The sequence below is a fragment of the Mirounga leonina genome, unplaced genomic scaffold (assembly GCF_011800145.1).
Source record: "Mirounga leonina isolate KUSES-001 unplaced genomic scaffold, KU_Mleo_1.0 Mir_151, whole genome shotgun sequence".
In the NCBI taxonomy this organism is placed as follows: Eukaryota; Metazoa; Chordata; class Mammalia; order Carnivora; family Phocidae; genus Mirounga; species Mirounga leonina.
In genome coordinates, this window is record NW_023270377.1 from 18,060,962 (window position 1) to 18,079,528 (window position 18,567).

An 18,567-nucleotide genomic window follows, 5' to 3' on the forward strand; every position below is an offset into this window, starting at 1 on the left:
CTCTGATCCCGCCCTTCTCGCCCGCAGAGGCATGAGCAGCGCCCCCGCGCCGGGCCCAGCGCCCGCCAGCCTCACGCTCTGGGACGAGGAGGACTTCCAGGGCCGCCGCTGCCGGCTGCTGAGCGACTGCGCGAACATCGCGGAGCGCGGAGGCCTGCGCAGGGTGCGCTCTGTCAAGGTGGAAAATGGCGCGTGAGTGATGGTCCAGGAGGGGTCGGGCTGGGTTGGGACGCGCGGGGCTCCCCTGGCCTAAGCTCCAAGCCTGGGACCTCAGCTCTCAGCCCTCCGTTTCCCAGACTGTTAGCCCTGCCTGAGAGAGACCGACCCACATGGGGAACCCCTTGGCTTCCCCAGAACTCCCTGTGCGCCACAAGACAAACCATGTGAACTAAAGGGATATAGGCGAGAGGCAACCCTTTGCGGACGCCCCGTGGGACCAGCCTGAACCCTGAACTGGCTCCCAGTGTAGTTATTTCCTCCCCAGAGTTTTTCTCTGTGCAGAGTTAGATGGCTCTGCGCTTGGTATAATAAAAGAAGCCAAATTCCTTCCTCTCACTCCACCCTTGTCTCTGAGAGCCTGGGGCCCTCAGGAGAGCTGAGGCCCCCGACTTTTGCAGGTTGTTGCTATCACAGATCGCTACTGCAGGTTTGGGGGATTCCTACACCTACCTTTGCAGGCACCTAAATCTTTGAGTTAGGAACTCTTCGTTAGGTGATCTTCAGAAGCTGGAAAATTCCTTCCAACCTGGGGAGCCTAAGCTGGAAGCTTGGGTCCCTCAAACCCTGGATAGCAGGTGGTTTAGTGTCTCTAGCTTCTAGAGGGGGCCAGAGTGCCGTGAGCTGTGTATGTCAGGCCTGGGGTTGGAGAAAAAGATTGGTTTCAGTCTTTTCGAACACAATGGGGATGAGGGTGGGGGGGGAGGAGTGAGGCTGGGGCAGATGCCTCCCAGTTTCCTTTATCTTTCCCCAGTTGGGTGGCCTTTGAGTACCCCGACTTCCAGGGACAGCAGTTCATTCTGGAGAAGGGTGACTATCCTTGCTGGAGCGCCTGGAGCGGCAGTGGTGGCCACCACAGCGACCAGCTGCTCTCTTTCCGGCCAGTGCTCTGCGCGGTAAGCACAGCCCTCCCCTTGCCCCTCTGCCTCCTAGCTCCTAGCTCCAGGCCCTGACCCCACCGTGGTGCCTCAGAAAGGCTGTCCAGTCACTGTATGGAGATGTGTAAATACAATTCCTAGACGGGTGGTAGTGGCATTACTTGCCAGAACCAGAAGAGTCTCCAAAAGTTCAGAAAGTGGGCCTAAGTCAGGTGCCCAAAATCAGCACCACGGACAGCACCGAGACGGGGCCAGTCTTGAGCACCTACTGTTCCTCCCTTTGTGTCCTCCACACCTATGAGAGAGTGCTTCTGTCATCACACTGTCCTGCAAGGTTGGGGCGGCTGCTGTTAGCCTCATATACAGGTGTGGAAATGCGGCTCAGAAGGGCAAAGTGTCTTGCCCTCGGACGCAAGTGTTAACATGAAGATGAGACTAGAACTCCATTCAGGGTTCATTGGTGAAAAGGGGTCAGTCTGTGTGTGTGTATGTGGGGGAAGGGTTGGCAATGAATCAAATGAATCAGATGAGTCACTGGAGGTGAGGCTCTCACTTCTCACTTGTGCTGACTTAGGTACCCTACTGTTGAGGCCTGCGGCTGAGAGGTAAAGGGCAAAGAGCAAATGCTGACTCAGCCTAGCTTCTCCATTCCAGGAGGGGAAGGCCGTAGGGCTATGGAAGGCAAGACCCAACCAACTCTGATGCCCTGGCCTGTCTATTCTGGTTCTGGCATCTGGCATCCCTTAGCTGGGCCCAATCCTGTGAGAGGCTGTACCCAAGGTGCTGGGCAGGGGATTGAGTAGTCAATGAGACCTTTAGGAAAACTGTCTTGGTTAATGGGCCAAATTTCTCTCAGGATCTCTGATTTTCCTTCTGCAAATAGGTCCATATTGCAAGATGCCTTCTTGCCCTGACCTGGAAAGGTCTCTGGGAAATGCTCAGTCTCACCACCTCCACCCAAAGCCATAGAAGGGACTAGGCTGGGGACTTCTGAGCATCCCAGCTTCCCAGACTGCTATGGACCTGACGGAGTGATCTCTGGGAATGTCTGTGGAGCCAAAGTGTCTGCACAGCTGTGTTGGGAGGTGACGTGGGGAAAGAGGGGCTGAGAATGTACCCATTAACACTTCTTTGAAGGGCCTGACCTGTCCACTCTCACCTTCCAGAATCACAGTGACAGCCGTGTGACACTGTTTGAGAGGGAGAACTTCCAGGGCAGCAAGTTTGAACTCAGCGATGACTACCCATCCCTGCCCTCCATGGGCTGGGCCAGCAAGGATGTGGGTTCTCTCAAAGTCAGCTCTGGAGCGTGAGTCCTGGGACTGGAACAAGGGAGATGAGAAGAGAAGGGAGGCAATGGGCACCATGGAGGGGGGTTGGGAAAGGTGATGGGGTGCTAAGAGACATGGTAAAGAGATGTTGGGGACTGGGGGAAGTGAGATGATGGAGACAGACTGTGGGGGGCAGGTAGTAGAAGATAGGAGTCAGGGAGCCAATGTGGGGAGAGAGGAAGGGTTTTTTAAAAAGACAGATGAGGAGGCAATGGAGGATGGGAATAGAGGATGAGGGGAGAACCATGATAAGAAGACCTGGAGCAGTGGGCCAGGCAGGGAGAGATCCATGTAGGGAAAATTGAAGCAGTGGTTTTGGAGCTGGGGGGATGGGGGCTGAGAAAGGAGGGCTACTAATGGGGGACATTGGTGGGGGTGGGGGCAGAGTCTGCTTACCACCCTTGTGCTCTCACTGGCCTAGGTGGGTGGCCTACCAGTACCCAGGCTACCGAGGCTACCAGTATGTATTGGAGCGGGACCGGCACAGTGGGGAATTCCGTACCTACAGTGAATTTGGCACGCAGGCCCACACCGGGCTGCTGCAGTCCATTCGAAGAGTCCAGCATTAAGCTCCAGAGCCCTGACACCTCCCCTGAGGACCCTCAATAAAGGCTCCTGAACCTGCCTGCCCCTCTTGCCTCTTTCTTGTGGTCTTGCTTTGTGATCTTCATCCTAATCTTTCTTAAGGTCCTTCCCTGCCAACCTGACCCTCCTCTCAGGCTTCAGGATTCTTGACTATGGAGCATAAACTGGCTTATGATGTATGGGGTTAGACCCTGATAGGGCTGAGGAAACTGCTGGCAAGAATTTTGGGGATCCTGTTCAATACAACCAATCCCACACTTCTCCTTGGTAAAGGCCCATCAGCTTGGGTCAGGTGTAACATAGCACACATGGTGCCTTTGCCATCCTCTGGTTTGGGTGCACAGAGCCCTACAGCAGGGCTCATAGCTGAATTTCAACCACGCGGACCAAGCACCAGCATGCTCCTGCCGCAAGACCTCCTTAATTCTATGCAGAGCTCAGTTGGGTTTCTCCCTAACCCCCAGGCCATTTCCAGCCTTTATCTTCACCCTGGCTCGATATCCAGATATCCAACGGAGCAAAGCCTGCACACTTTTCCCACCTTCATAGAGTCTCTGCAAGGCTGTAGGAGGAGAAATGAGTGCGAGGTCCCACTGCCTCCCAGGGCTTTCTAAAGGGGAGACTTTCTCTCTTAGTGGAGCCCCCAGACCCTTTGTCTGAATAATAACAATCCCTTCATGATATCGAGCTCCAGCTTAGACAAAGCATTTTCATACCCTTCCTCTCAGCAATTCCAAAGAACCCTCTCTTCATTTTTCCTCTCCCTCCCCTCTCTTCAGAGGATTGGTGAGCTGGAGAGGCCAGCCCTCAGCCACTGACCACAGTGAGCCTGGGTTCTGGGGCAGGTGGCAGAAGCCCACAACCATGTTGGGGCTGAGTGATAGCAGCCACCAGAGTCCCTGGACCAAGGCAGTTTCTACCCAGTTCCCTACTTGGCCCAGTTAATGATACTCTCAATCCCACATAGGAAGGGCCCTCAAGGCCCTTGGGACTCCCCTCATTCTGTCATTCAGGGATGCTTGTGTTTTCAAGCCCCTAGTGGACCTATCAATGGGGAGGAGTGGCCCAGATCATTGCCTGAGCCCAGAGGAGGTAGGACAATGTTGGAGAACAGTTAGACTTGGACCTGAGCCATTCCCAAGGGCCCACCTGTGCAGCCAGGCATCTGCTCCCTTGGGAAGAGCCCTGGAACAGAAGTCAGAACATCTGGGATCCAATCATATAGTATCCTTGAACCTCTATTCCCTCACTTCTAAAGTGGAGCTACTGATCCCTGCCTTGTCTGTCTCACAGGGTTGTGAGGATTCAAGGAGAAACCACTGAAAATGCTTGTGGTGCTATGGAAAAGCACCGGGGCAGTCAAAGTAGGGCCCTCATTCTCCTGCACTGCCCCCCACCCACCCATGGATCCCAGTGTAGAGTTGGGGGAGCAAGGGACAGAATTCTGGGTAGGGTATGAATTCTGCTTTTTAAATGGATGGGTTCTAGAGTCCATGCCCCTGCTGCATTTGGTTCTCTTAACACCTCCCATACTTCATCCATTTCACCAATCAAGAAAGATTCTGGGCTGTCTGAGAGGGAGAAGCCTTGATGAGGTCATCCAATTTACTGGTGACAAAACCAGGACTTGAACACAGGGCTCCTGACCCCAAATTCAGGCTGTTAAGGGAAGGCTGACCTGAGCTGGGGCCAAAAGCCTCAGGCCTCAGCAGAACCCCACACCTCTGTGGGCCCCCAAAGAGTCTGGATTTCCTGCCTGGTCACAGGCTCTTAACTGTCCCCTTGGAGGATGATAATAGTAATAATAGCTAAATGTAAGGCTGTCTGAGTGCTCAGCATGGGTTATATAAGCCTCATAATTCTGTGTGATAGGTACTGTAATCCCCATTTTACAGAGGAAGAGACTAACTTCCCCAAAGTCATACAACTAGGAAATAGGGGAACCAGAGTTGAACCCAGAACCCAGACAAACTAGCCTCAGAGCCCAGCAGCCTTTCTTCCCTCTTCCTGCTTTGCAAGGGTAGGCAATGGGCAAAAGGAGATCTAGTATCCACCATCAGCTAAACTGCCCTCCCTCTAGGAGGGTCTGTGGCTGCTGGGAAGAGTCAGCAAGATGGCTGCAGGAATGGCAGTGGGAACTTGAATAGGACACTCCCCGTCTCTAGGTTTTAGTGTCCCCATCCATACAACTAGGGAGTTGAGAGAGCTAATATTTGCTGCAGCCTTTGTCAACAGGAACCTTCTAGCTTTTCCTGGACCTAGGGGTCCAACTCTGCATCCCACACGGGCACCTAGAGAGTAGGGGGCTCAGAGACCAGGCTGGGAGTGTTTTCACCTTTCCAACCTTCTCCCATTCTAGGTAGGTTGATGGTCAGCAGAACCCTGTTGGACTGGGACCCAGCCAAGTGGGAGGAGGATGGAGGAGAAGCTGCCTGGGACTTGTCCATTGGCTGTACTCAGCCAAGGCCAAAGGGGATGAAGGAGGTCATCTCCTTTCTGGCGCAGCCAAGACCCAGGGGCAGTGGGGGGCGGGCAACTCTCAAGCTCTTTCCAGAGCTCACCTACCCCTTCAGCACCTGAGTCTTTAATGAGGCAGAGACACAGAGCCTGAGCTGTTGATCCCTCACCAGTCCAGAGCTGGGATATCTGGATAGACCTCCAACTCTGAGTATCTCTCCCTTCTTTCTGTCTCAGCCTTCTGCTGAGAGCATTGAGTGAACTCCACTGCCTTCCCACTCTCAGCTCTGACCTTCTGCTCCTCATTTTCTATCTGGGAAAGGAATAAGAAGGCATGAAGGTAAAGGATTAGGACCTCAACCCCACCTCCAAGGCCTTCCCGTCCTGTGAACCCCTGGGTTTGGTCTCCAAGGAACATCCTAAACTCTCATCTTTGCTCCCCCCAGATTCCTCATCCACATCTTCCTTTAGGATCCTGGGGTCCTAGGATCCCCTAGTTCCCCCTGGACTCTGCCTCCCTCACTCCTCTTTTGTTCCTTCTGACTTTTGCACCCTCCATCAGAAAGGCGAATACTCCAGCAGTTACAGCAAGTGAGGAATGAACAGGGGCCCTGCAGAACCCCCCAAGTTGGACTTTCCAGCCATCGTCAGTTGGGCACTCCAGGATCATGGCTCCTGCAGGAAACTTGCCCACTCCAATCTGTGTGCCATCAAGTCCCCAGTCTCCTCACCTCCTGGGCTCAAGCAGTGGGAGGGAAAGGCCTTGAGATTACCAATTCTGACAGTAGCCACCAGGTGCTGCATGCCTGCAGCTGGGCCCCTAAGCCCAGAGCCTCATCTTCAGCTAGCATCCCTCCTTAGCTAGCCTCTCTTGAGCCAAGAAGCCCCACAGGTACTCAGAGACTTCAGGCCACCTGGGGACCACATCAGCTTTGCTAATATACAATCAGTGTCTTTCGAAGAAGGGATTTCAGCCTCCATACCTCCCCTGGGTTGGAGGCCGTATACAGTACAGAGTCCTGTTTCAACCCTTCTACTCCTGCTAGAGCAAGGTGCCAGCTGCAGCCTGGTTCAGGGATAACCAGGATGGGAGTAATTGAGAGGGTGCATGGTAGGCTGGGATGACAGGGGATAGGGAAGGATGGAAGAGCAATCCTTTTGGGGGGAAATGGAAGGGGGCTCATGAGTCTCCTGCATGACCCAAATTAGTGAGGAAAAAATGAATGAAAAAAGGAGGGGAAGGAGAGAGATAGGACAGAGAGAGAGCGCATAGAGACGGGAAGGGGGGATGGCATTGAAGAGACTAGACGAGGAAGGAGAGACCTACAAAAGGGGGAGGGAGGGGCAACCTGCTAGAAGTTGTGGGGGGACGACACAACGTTGGCCCAGAGGCCTGGGAACCCTGGAAAGGCAAGAAACAGGCCAAAGCAAGAGGGAGACAGGGAAGGAGATCGGGTCTCTAGGGAAGAGCAGAGAGTGGGAGCCGAGGAGGAGGGAGAAGGCGCAGGGAGGAGGTGGGGGCGGAGATAAAGCGAGCAACTGCTGCCCGGCCGGGAGCGGAGCGACAGGCGAGAGGGAGGGAAGCGGAAATTTAAAAGTGAAGATGCAGATAACGCAGCCTGGAGACGGGAACCCGGGTGGGGGTGGGGGGAGGAAGGGGGGAGGAGAGTGGAGCCTTGGTGGGGGCTGGAATGGGTGGAAGGAGGGGCTGTGGCCCCGGGGGTCCGAGGTGGGGCCGGGTACCCTGCCCCAACGCTGTTTGCTGAGAGTCACGGAGGCGGAAAAGAAATGCGCTCCCGACCCCTATCAGAGCTGGAGGCCCAGGCCCATCCCCCGCGCGTCTCCCGGGTTGCGGGGCGCTGGGGGCTGCTGGGTGCGCTTGGCTGCGGCGCGGCGCGTTGGAGACTTTATTGCGATGGGGCGATAAGAGAGGCGGGGGCGGGGCCCGGGGGACCGAGGCAGCAGCGCTTTAATTAAAACGGAAATTGCGGCCCCTGCCCGCGCGGGGGGCCGGAGGGTTCCAGGCAGCCTGGTAGCTGGGAGCATCGCTCCAGGACCCCCTCCATTCCCCGCCACACCCGGGCAGCCCCCTCCCGCCAGGCCCTGCCGGACCCGCGCCGTCTTCTTGTCACCCGCGGTTGCCTCGGGCGGGGATCGGTGCCCCGGAGCGCAAAGCCTGACGCGTCCCCCCTTTCTCATCCCCCCCCCACACACCTCCCACCACCCAGACCCTGACGGCGATGAGACAGAGCGGCGCCTCCCAGCCCCTGCTGATCAACATGTACCTGCCAGGTACCAGGGACCAGCCGGGGGCTGGAGGCACCAAGACCTGGGGCCTGAAGTTTGGGTTCGGGCATGGGAAGGGGTTGCTGGGGTCCAAGGGAACGGGACCAGAGACTAGGATTGCTGGGAGGACTGAGCAATCGAGGGGCATTGGGGGACCCTAAAGGCAGATGGAGCTTTGGGGTTTTACTGCGAGGTCTAAGGACGCGAAGTGAGCAGATTGGGAACCTGGGAGGCCGAGGGCGCGAGCTCAGCGGCTGAGGGAGCCTGGCAGGGGGGGCAGGGGTCTTCGGTGTGGCAGGGGACTGACTCAGTGTGCGTTCAGCGTTGGGAAGCTGTGGTCAGCTGAGCGTCGCCCCTGCGCCCTCGTGGCTTCTCACCTCCGTGCTCCGAGCGTTCCCACCAGCCCAGCCTTCCAGGCGCCCTCCTCTCTTCTCCGATGGGCTCCCTCCGGGCGCTCCCGCTCCGCGGGCGCACTCCCTGCTCGGCTTTATAAGGCTCCCGCCGGCCCGTTCGGAAAGCGGATTTCCTTTTTCCTGGACGCGTTTCCTGACTTGGGCGTTATGGAGGGGCTCCGCGCGGCGCGCGCCGGGGCCAGGCTCGGGGAGGAGGGGCTGGCGGCTCGAGCCCCCAGCCTCGCACCCAGGAACCAAGCCCCCACCCCCCACCCCCCGAGCCTTGGCCCGGAGCCCTTTCCGTCAAGCCCACAACCTCCGGCCGGGTCCTCCTGAGTGTTTTTTCCTGCTGCTACAGATCCCGTCGGAGACGGTCTCTTCAAGGAAGGGAAGAGCCCGGGGTGGGGGCCGCTGAGCCCAGCGGTACAGAAAGGTGAGCTGGCCCGCGGACGGGGGTTGAGGGTGGGGGTGAGGACAGCGGATGGAGGCCAGGGCACCCACCCCAGAAGGACGGGCGCCACCGCCACCGGACCTGAGGGTGGAGGCGTTGTGCACTGCGGGGCTCTGGGAAGGGAGGGTCCAGGCGTGACTGTGGGGAGGCTGAGGGGAGGGGGCATTCACTTGGCCTTGGGCTCCACTCCAGTATATTCTGAGTCCCAGAGCTGGACCTGCAGACCAGGGCAGAGGGAGAGGATCCTGGCCCTTGGCCTTTTTACACTGAGGGGCCAGGACCCAGGTGCTTGGTGTCCTTCCCCTCTTGGCAGCAGGACCACAAGGCCAGGGCACCTCTGGGCAAGGGGAATTACTCCCTGGCCACTCCAGTCCTTCTCACCACTAGCACTGGGTCAGCACCTACCTGCCTCAGTGGCCCAGGCCAGCGGGGCTCTGGGGGCCAAGTCGGCTGGGCCATTGACATTGATCCTCAGGTTCCTCCATCGGGCTTCCCAAGTCGCTAAATTACTCTAGGCTTTGTCTTGTTGGTCTCTGAGCCTGGCTGGCCCTCCAGGCAAAGCCTCCCCACAGCCTACCCCCCCCCCCAGTACCCTAGATCTCACTAAGTCACAGGAACCACAATGACAACGTTGGCAACTGCTTTATCCAAAAGGGAACTGACTCCCAGCAAGAATGGGTTTCCAAGCCTCTGATGTCAGTCTGTGTGGGTACCAGCTTCAACCCAAACCTTCCCTTAACCTTCCCTTGTTCTTGACCCTAAAGCTCCCAGCCTGGAGTCAGGCAGCTACTGGCTGAGCTGGTGTGGAGGGATTGGGGTTGAAATGATGTTGAGGGGCAGCGTCTGGGTTCAAAGCGAGTGGTTGAGAAAGGAAGAGAGGCTCCACCAGGCTTGATTTGAATCAATAATCAGAATACTTCGTGGAAAATCCTTTTTTTCCTCTCCGCTAAAAGAGAGTGAGAGAAAGTCATTGGATCAAGATTTTTCTCCCCTTGTCTGACTGAGGCTCCAAAACAGGGAGTGAGAGAGAATTATCGGGCAGCCCTCTCTCTCTCTCATCACCCGAATATCCGGGAAAATCCTACTTGCCGCTTGCAGCAATCCCGAAATCTGGACGGCCCGGCCCGAAGAGCCCAGAGATGGCCAAAGATGGGAGGAGGCAGGGAGCCGAGCAGAGTCTTCCCGGTCTTCTCTCCTCTCCTAAGAGCTGTGCATCACACCCCGAAGTACGACACCTTCCCAGGCCGGGAATCCCGGCTGGTCCGAAAAACAGGGCGGAACCCGAGTAACGCCAGCGCGGCGCTCTGCACCCCCGACCCTGGAGGGGGTGGGGAGCCTTCAGAGTCTGACCCTCCTCGCACGCTGTGGAGGCCACTGCTCCCATTCCTGTCTGGTACGGCAAGAAAACCAGCCTCCACCTCTTCTCCACCTCAGGCGGGGCCGGTCCAACTGTGTGCCTTTGAGGGCTAGGCCTTGTCTAGCGGCGGAGGTGGTCCCGCTGCACCCTGGCCTCTTCCCCCTGGACTTGCGGACATGGTCCAGCTGGGATGTGGCAGTCTAAGCACCTGCGCAGACGACCCTGTGCGGTCGTGTAGGCTCCTCTCCGCTCCGAATAAGGGCGCAGGGCCAAGGTGGCAGTAGGGGCCGGTATTGGGCCCTTGCTGGCTTCCCAGAGCCGCGTGCCCCGGGGCGCCGCTACCTCCACGCCGAGGAGGCTGTGCTTCGCCCTCCCGCCCAATTCTCACAAAGCCAGGAGCCCGCGGGGCTGCGTCCTCCTAAGAGGGGGCCGTGCTTCCATCGTGCAAAAGCACGGGAAAGGCTAAGGGCCGCTCGGCCGATCGGCCCCTCCCCGGCCAGCGGCTGCAGCGACGCCCAGCTGCCCTGCCCGACGCGCGCTTTCTCCCTCACCCGACGCCGGTTCCCACCGGCCGGGTTGGGCTGCCGCCTCACCTCTCCCCCGCACCCCGCCCCGCGCCTGCCCCGCCCCGCCCGTGGCTGACCGCCCCCTCCCCACAGGCAGCGGGCAGATCCAGCTGTGGCAGTTTCTGCTGGAGCTCCTGGCCGACCGCGCCAACGCCGGCTGCATCGCGTGGGAGGGCGGCCACGGCGAGTTCAAGCTCACCGACCCAGACGAGGTGGCGCGGCGCTGGGGCGAGCGCAAGAGCAAGCCCAACATGAACTACGACAAGCTGAGCCGCGCGCTGCGCTACTACTACGACAAGAACATCATGAGCAAGGTGCACGGCAAGCGCTACGCCTACCGCTTCGACTTCCAGGGTCTGGCCCAGGCCTGCCAGCCGCCGCCCGCGCACGCCCACGCCGCCGCCGCCGCCGCCGCCGCCGCCGCCGCCGCCCAGGACGGCGCGCTCTACAAGCTGCCGGCCGGCCTCGCCCCGCTGCCCTTCCCCGGCCTCTCCAAACTCAACCTTATGGCCGCCTCGGCCGGCGTCGCGCCCGCCGGCTTCTCCTACTGGCCGGGCCCGGGCCCCGCCGCCACGGCCGCCGCCACCGCCGCACTCTACCCCAGCCCCGGCTTGCAGCCCCCGCCCGGGCCCTTCGGCGCGGTGGCCGCCGCCTCGCACTTGGGGGGCCACTACCACTAGACGGGGCGGCCGGGTGCCGTGCGGCCTCTCCCAGGCGCCCAGAGCCTCGCTCGGCCCCATCCACACCCGGGGAAGGGGCCCGGAGCCTCCCCCACCGTTCCTTTGATCTCAGATTTTACTCCGTCGCCGCACCCAGCCCCGGGGGGCGGGGAGGGAAGGGACCTGAAGCCTCCTCCGTCTTCTTTTAACACTGGATTTGCCCCCGCCCCCCGCTGTACCCTCAGCCCCCGGGGGAGAGTGACTGTGCCCCCCCCCCGGCTTTCTTTAACCTCTATCTTCTAGGCCCCAGAGCCCCGAAGGGGGTTCCCGGACCTCCCCTGTCTTTTTCTGCCCTCCACCAGTACTTCTGCCTGGCTCCTGGAAGCCCCCTCCATTATGATCCCTCTTTTTCAAATTCCAAATCTTTTCTCGTTTTTTCTTTCCCCCGCTGAGCTGCCCCATCCTAGAATGATAGCGGCCTCACAGTCCACCTGCTCCTTGACTACCCGGGCTTCACCGGACTTGGTGAGGGCCACTGCCCCTGTGGCTCATCTAGGTAGCTTCCGGCCCCCCTTCCTCTCTCTCTCTCTTTTCTCTCAAGCAGGATGGCCTGGTGTGTTTCTATTCCCTTCCAGACCCATTAAAGCTCCCAAGCTCCCTACTGCCTCCTCTCTGTGTTCTTTGATGCACCAGAACCTTTCTTTCAGGGGAAAAGGAGATGCCCAGCTCAGGCCTGAGCAGAAAGGCCTTACAAGGAAGAGTTGGAGAGAATGAGGGCAAAGCTGACTTGGGTGCTCCCGGAGGGGACAGAGGAGCCTCTGGTGGGTGGGCTCAGCCCAAGAGGGAGACTGCCCTGTTGCACCAGCCCCACTCGACTGACCGCCGGGCAGTCGACCCCAACCTGCCTCACCCTGCCTGTTCCACCTGCCCGTTCACCTCACCCCACCCCGCCCTCCATCCCAGCCTGTCTCATCCACACACCATCTTAACCTTTCCTGTCTCCAGTTTGTCTCCTTCCCCACCTCCCCTCCCCTCCCCAGCCTACCCTCACTTTGACTTTCTCTCACCCTCATTCACAAAACGCCCCCCTGCCCCTGTATCTCCAACGCTATCTCTTCTGTGGATCTGCCTCCTGATTTTCAGAAAAAGGGATCCCCCGCCCCGGGTTCCGCACCCGCCTCTCCCGGCGGTGGCTTGGGGAGGCACTCTCCTTCTCGCGGGTGGCGCGCGCCCTCTGCTGGTCGGAGGAGGGTAAGCCAGGGCCGGGTTTTGCCCCTAAGCCTGGACTTAGCCTGGTGAAGCCTCAGGTGTTCCATCTCCTGGAGTCCTGGAGGACCCCGACGCTTCCAGGCTTCCTTTGATCTTCAGAGAGGAGGGAGAAGGAGGAACCCTAGCCCTGCCTCCCTTAGGAAGTCCTGGAAGTGACTCAAGTGGGTCATTCTGGTTGCCCCCCCCCCCCATTTTAAAAGATTTTGAGAGAGAGAGAGAGAGAGCGCGCGCATGAGTGGGGGGGAGGGGCATAGGGAGAGGGAGAAGCAGGCTTCCTGTTGAGCCGGGAGCCCGAGGTGGGGCTCGATCCCAGGACTCTGGGATCACGACCTAAGCTGAAGGCAGACGCTTAATGGCTGGGCCCTTTTCCTCACCACCTGGAGGCCTTTCTGAATCCTGCACCCACTGGGACCATGGCCCTTATGCTCTCTCGGAGCATTTTACAAAAACTGTTGACAGGAAAACTGCCTTAAACGTGTTCCCTCAGATGGAACAACACCTGGGCAGGTGCGTGAAGTGATTGCTGCGACGTTGGGTTGCACACCAAGGCAAGCCTCCCCCCCCCATGGTCTTGGTGCTTCTTTCCCAAGGTTCCTGTGGATTGCAGGTTTAGGGGAGAACACCCTGGGCTCCCGCAGGAGGCCGAGAAGATTTCCCTGTGCCCTGTGGACGGAAGGGGACTTGCAGGTGGAAGGCAGCACAGTTCTATGCAGGGAGGGCTGGGATGCTTTTCCCCAAAGAGTGCTGATGAAGTCATCAAGGTCCACCTAGGGAAAGAGTCTTTATTCTTTTTCATTTTTTTTAAAAGATTTTATTTATTTATTTTGACAGAGAGAGACGCAGCGAGAGAGGGAACACAAGCAGGGGGAGTGGGAGAGGGAGAAGCAGGCTTCCCGCTGAGCAGGGAGCCCGATGTGGGGCTCGATCCCAGGACCCTGGGATCATGACCTGAGCCGAAGGCAGACGCTTAATGACTGAGCCACCCAGGCGCCCCATATTCTTTTTCATTTTATTTTCACTTAATTTTTTCCTGGTTTTCCAAATAACACATACTTGGCATAGAAATTTTGGAAGATACACCCACAAGGCCTTCATTAAATATGAGTTGGATGAAGAGTGTAATGAAACATGGGGAAAAATGACCCATTACACAGAGGCCACTATTCATATCTCTTTGACATGATCTCTTTCCTTTTCACTGTGCCTTTTAGAATTTAATGGTACCCTACTTTAGTCACCTAATATTCTGGTACGAGCATGTTCCATATCATTATGCCCTATAGATGTCATGAGGTGGAAGAGCAGGCTCACGTATTCCATGGCGCAGATAAACCAGGGGACGAGTTCCACATTGTGAGGGCCTCAGTGACTTGGAGGGAGGTGCAAAGGACCTCTCTGCAGGGGGCAGGAAGCTGGGAAGGCGTACGGATTCACCGGAGAGACAGAATCAGGATCCAAAAAGATCTGGGCTGCTAAGAATTGTGAGCTAAATGTAACAAGGTGAAATTTTCTGGCAAAGAGTGTGAGGCCCTGCTCTTAGATCTTTAAATGAAAAAACAGGAGGTCAGAGTGTGAGGTGTGGCAAGGAAGTGGCTCAGGAGAGCCTGTGTATAAATTAGTGGCTTCTTAGTCAACACAATATTAAATGGGAGGCCGAAGGGTGGAATGTAGGAAAATCATTGTGATCTGAGGATGCACTGATGGAGCTATGGCCCCGAAGATGACGGAAATGACCCCTTGCTCTAATGAGTGTGCCCCCAGCATAATGGGACACAGTGTTAGAGAGCACTTCTGAGAGAACACCAAATGGAGAACATACAGAGTAGTGGGCTCAGGCAGTGAAAAGAGAGAAAGCTGGAGAACCAACGACAATGAGAGATGTAGTCTGGAAATCACATTGGGGAAAGGGACACGAGAACTGTCCTCGATTACTCAAAGATCTGGCCTGCGGCAGAGGACCTGGATGTGTGCGACGAAGGGCAGCATTGGGACTTGCATAGGAAGCTACAGAAAGACAGACATGTCACTTTGATTGAACGAAGCACTTCTGTCGGTACTCAGCAGCCCCTTCCCCAGGGGCCTGCGGGAGGGGGAGACAAGGTAACTTCTCCAACCTTGAGGCTCTTGAAGACCTGTGAGTAAGTTGGTAAAGGTGGGATTTCAGGCACCATTGGGCAGCTGAGGGGAGGTGTCCTTAGATTTGAGGATCTTCATACCTATGAAATCACATCCTTAAAGCCCACCCTGCCCCCCTGTTTTTTCCTACACACAAAGCCAATTTGGAAGCTAAGATACAGGATTGGGAATCAGAAAACCTGAATTCCAGTCCCAGTGTGACAACTCACTTGCTATGTCACCTTTGGACAACCACATCTCTTCTCTGGGATTCCATTGTGTCTCCTTAAAATAATGAGGCTCAACTAGGGATTTGAGAATTCTACTCTGTGGAACCTCAGAGGTCACCTAGGTTCTCTCTGTTCCAAAAAAAAAAATTGGAAAATGTCTGTCCAAGGTGATTTCTAAGGTTGTGTCCAGCCCTCAAATCTCATAGGTGGGTATTCTCTTCTCCAGGCCACTTCGGCTCTAGCTATGTCTCTGCCTCAGTGATACTTCCAAGCTCTGAGTCACTGTGGTTTGGGGGTGACTCTACTCTAATTCAAGCCCCAAAGAAGCCACACTCTTAATACACTCAGCTTCCTGATGATCCAGGTCTATCCTCATGGACCCTTCACCCCTTGGTTCTTGGTCGTCCAGGGTACTGATCCCACCATTGCTCCCCTCTCCCATTCCAAGATCCAGCCCCTCTTGCGTTCCCTGAAGTCCTGAGCATTTTCTCCATCTCCTCATTTATGTCACTGGTGAAAATATGGCTCACTTCCTACCTCCCCCACCACCGCCCAACACCACATGCTTCTGTTACAGAGTTTATAGAACACTTCCGCATCCATTGTCTTATTGGTCCCGTCCACGGTCAGGGAGGAAGACAGAGCAAGGATTGCTTTACCCGCTAGAAGGATAAATAAACCAAGGCCAAATAGGTTAAGAGACTTGGCTAAAGTCTCAGGTTTGTTCTAGGACCTGTGTCTTCTGGTTTCTCTCCCAAGCCTTTTCCCAATGCTGAGTGGTTTCTCCATTGTCCCGAGTGGCCCTTGATTGCCTTCTTTGTAGGATCCCTCCCACCCCCAGCCAGGATTACACACACCTGTGTCTCCTCCACAGGTGGAGGATAATGTGTGTGCCATGTCACCAAGCTCCACTTGCAGATGGACTCAGAAGCCTGACCAGCATGCGGGGGGAGGACATCTGTGTCCACCCACCTGATACCTGCACACAGAGGCACATGTTAGCTCAGGGGACCACAGACAGACATCAAAATGGGCTTCTGTGCTGTACTTTTCTCAGACCCTTCTGCTTTTCTGGCCTTCATCTTTTTTCCAACATGTCTTTAAGATGCACTTAATTTCAGCTTGTTCCTCAAACTATTTATAATTCATATCAAGTAGACTTGCTGATAATAAAAAGGAGCAACCCTACCATTCATTGAACCTGACTCTGCCAGGCTCTGCCGTATTCGGATGATTTTCATGTAGTATCTCCTCTGAGCGGGCCAGAACCTCGCCAGGTGGGGCTGGTTACCTCTCCTTCCAGATGAGGAAGCTCAGGCTTGGAGAAGTCAGGTGGCTGGTCCAGCCTGTGACCCTTGAGCTCAAGTCCTCAGCACCACACCACATCCCCTCCTGCGGGACCTTCCTGGAGAGCCTCTTCCTCATGTGGATGTGACCTGCCGCTTACCCATTGCAGGTGTACTCTTATTTAATTGTCATAGCAGAAGATGGTTGGTTATGAAGGGCAGATTGACGGCTTATGATTGTCCTTAGTTAGGGCTTCCATCTGATAAAGAGCAAATCGGAGACTGTTTTGTTCCCCCCTTGTCTTTTGCAAGCCTTCACCTTCCTACTTGTGTTCCTACAAGCTTGGAGTAGATCACTCTACTCTGGGGTGGGGCTGGGGGGTCTGACTGCACTTTGACTTTGATAGCATTTCCTACCTCAGTTTTGTCAGTGGTATTTCTCCCTGACTCTCCTCTGTCTTGGAATGGTGGGTTTCATATGTAGAGACAAGTGACCCACTGTCCCACTGACTATGACTTATTTCTGAGGATTCTCTCACTGGATGCTGCCTGCTATTTCTGCCTTTCCTTTCTTTGTAGACAATGGCAACATAGTATGGGGGGATAAGAACAAGGGCTCTGGAGCTGAACTTCCCAGGCTTGGGTGCTGGCTCTGTCCCTTACTAGCTGTGTGACCTCAAGCATGTTACTTTTCTTCTTTGTGCCTCAATTACCCTATCTGCAAAATGGATTTGATAATAACAGAACCTACCTTAGAGGGCTGAAAGATTAAATGATTACATAAGTACCTTGGTACATATATCCATATTTTCTATTATTAGACAAACCAACAAAACCACCCTAAACAAAGCAAGTCCCTGCCTCTTCTCCTCTAGTACCAATCAGATGCCCCCAAGTGTCCCGGGAGGAACTTGAGTGGCCATATCTACTTTTTTAGGCCAATCCAAACCTTGTTCTGGACCCACCTACTGAGCTTCACCAAGAACCAGCCCCTTGACTGGTAATAGGGCCATGCCACTGTCACATGGGGCAGCCTCCTATACCCAGTGCATCCTCCATTTCTTCTTGCGGTAATACTGAATCTAGAATTACAGGATCTCAGCTAGTTACCAGCCTTGTGACTTTGGAAATCTGTCTATACTATTTGGAGACTTTGTTTTCTTTTCTAAAATGTGGACAATAGGGGCGCCTGGGTGGCTTAGTCGGCTAAGCCTTCGACTCAGGTCATGGTCCCAGGGTCCGGGGATGGAGCCCCATGTTGGGTTCCTTGATCAACGGGGAGCCTACTTCTCCCTCTCCCCCTGCCCTCCGCTCATGCTCTCTTTATCTCAAATGAATAAATAAAATCTTAAAAAAATAAATAAAATAGGGGCGCCTGAGTGGCTCAGTCACTGGGTGTCTGCCTTCAGCTCGGGTCGTGATCCCAGGGTCCCAGGATCGAGCCCCGCATCGGGCTCTCTGCTCAGCGGGAGGCCTGCTTCTCCCTCTCCCACTCCCCCTGCTTGTGTTCCTGCTCTCGCTATCTCTCTCTGTCAAATAAATAAATAAAATCTTTAAAAATAAATAAATAAAATGTGAACAATAGTAATGTTTACTTCCCATGGTCATTGTGTAGATTAAATAAGAATAATGCTAACAATATGGGGCACCTGGGTGGCTCAGTCGGTTAAGTGTCTGACTCTTGATTTCAGCTCAGGTCATGATCTCAGGGTCATGAGATCAAGCCCTGTGTCAGACTCTGCACTCAGCGTGGAGGCTGCTTGAGAGTCTCTCTCTCCCTCTACCCCTCCTCCTGCTCTCTCTCTCTAAAATAAATACATAAATTTTAAACAGAATAATATTAGCAATAGTACCTAACCTACTTCTCACACTTACCACTATCCAAATAATATCCTAATATTATTTCTCTCAATGTAGCAGACACAGCTAGCTCCACCCCCGCAAATTTGCCTGCTCCTTACTTCACATAGTAGAGGTGTCACTGGGAAGTGATTGCCCAGCCAGGGACTCATTTTCCAGCTCTCCTTATATTTTGGTGGGAGCCACGCGACTTGTTTTTGCCAAGAATACGAATGGAAATGATAGTATGTGTTGCTCACAGGGCCAAGCATTTAGAAATGGATGTGCCTTTTCCATACTTTCTTATTCCCTTTCTGCCATCTGGATTCAGAGGAGGACTAGTTCCTAAGAGAAGGCAGAGCTACCATATGGATGGATCTTGGTTCCTAAAACACCACATGGAAAGAAATCACCCATCAACATGCATTAGACTATTCCTTGAAGTTTGCAGGATTTCTTCTTACAGCAACTAACATTACCATAACTAATATCCAAATCACATTGAATCTTTACAACAATCCTTTGAAATAGACATTATGATTTCCCCCACTTTAAAGATGAGGAAACTGAGGCACAGAGGGGTTAGGCTTGAAGTCATACAGTGAGAAAGGGCAGAGCAGAATCTGCACCCAGTCTCATTTCAGAAGCAG

General features: G+C 55.3%; 2 protein-coding genes across 2 annotated transcripts; both read left to right on the plus strand.

Annotated features, from left to right (window-relative positions):
• Nucleotides 1-31: 31 nt before the first annotated feature.
• On the plus strand, nucleotides 32-2,994 carry CRYBA2 (crystallin beta A2). The gene is made up of 4 exons (XM_035006592.1): nucleotides 32-192; nucleotides 971-1,112; nucleotides 2,261-2,403; nucleotides 2,847-2,994. The coding sequence occupies exons 1-4, from the start codon at nucleotides 32-34 to the stop codon at nucleotides 2,992-2,994; spliced, it is 594 nt and encodes a 197-aa protein (XP_034862483.1).
• Nucleotides 2,995-7,546: 4,552 nt separating this feature from the next.
• Nucleotides 7,547-11,199, plus strand: FEV (FEV transcription factor, ETS family member). The gene is made up of 3 exons (XM_035006593.1): nucleotides 7,547-7,759; nucleotides 8,504-8,578; nucleotides 10,613-11,199. Exons 1-3 carry the CDS (start codon nucleotides 7,708-7,710, stop codon nucleotides 11,197-11,199), a joined length of 714 nt encoding a protein of 237 aa, XP_034862484.1. The 5' UTR covers nucleotides 7,547-7,707.
• The last annotated feature ends 7,368 nt before the right edge of the window (nucleotides 11,200-18,567 follow it).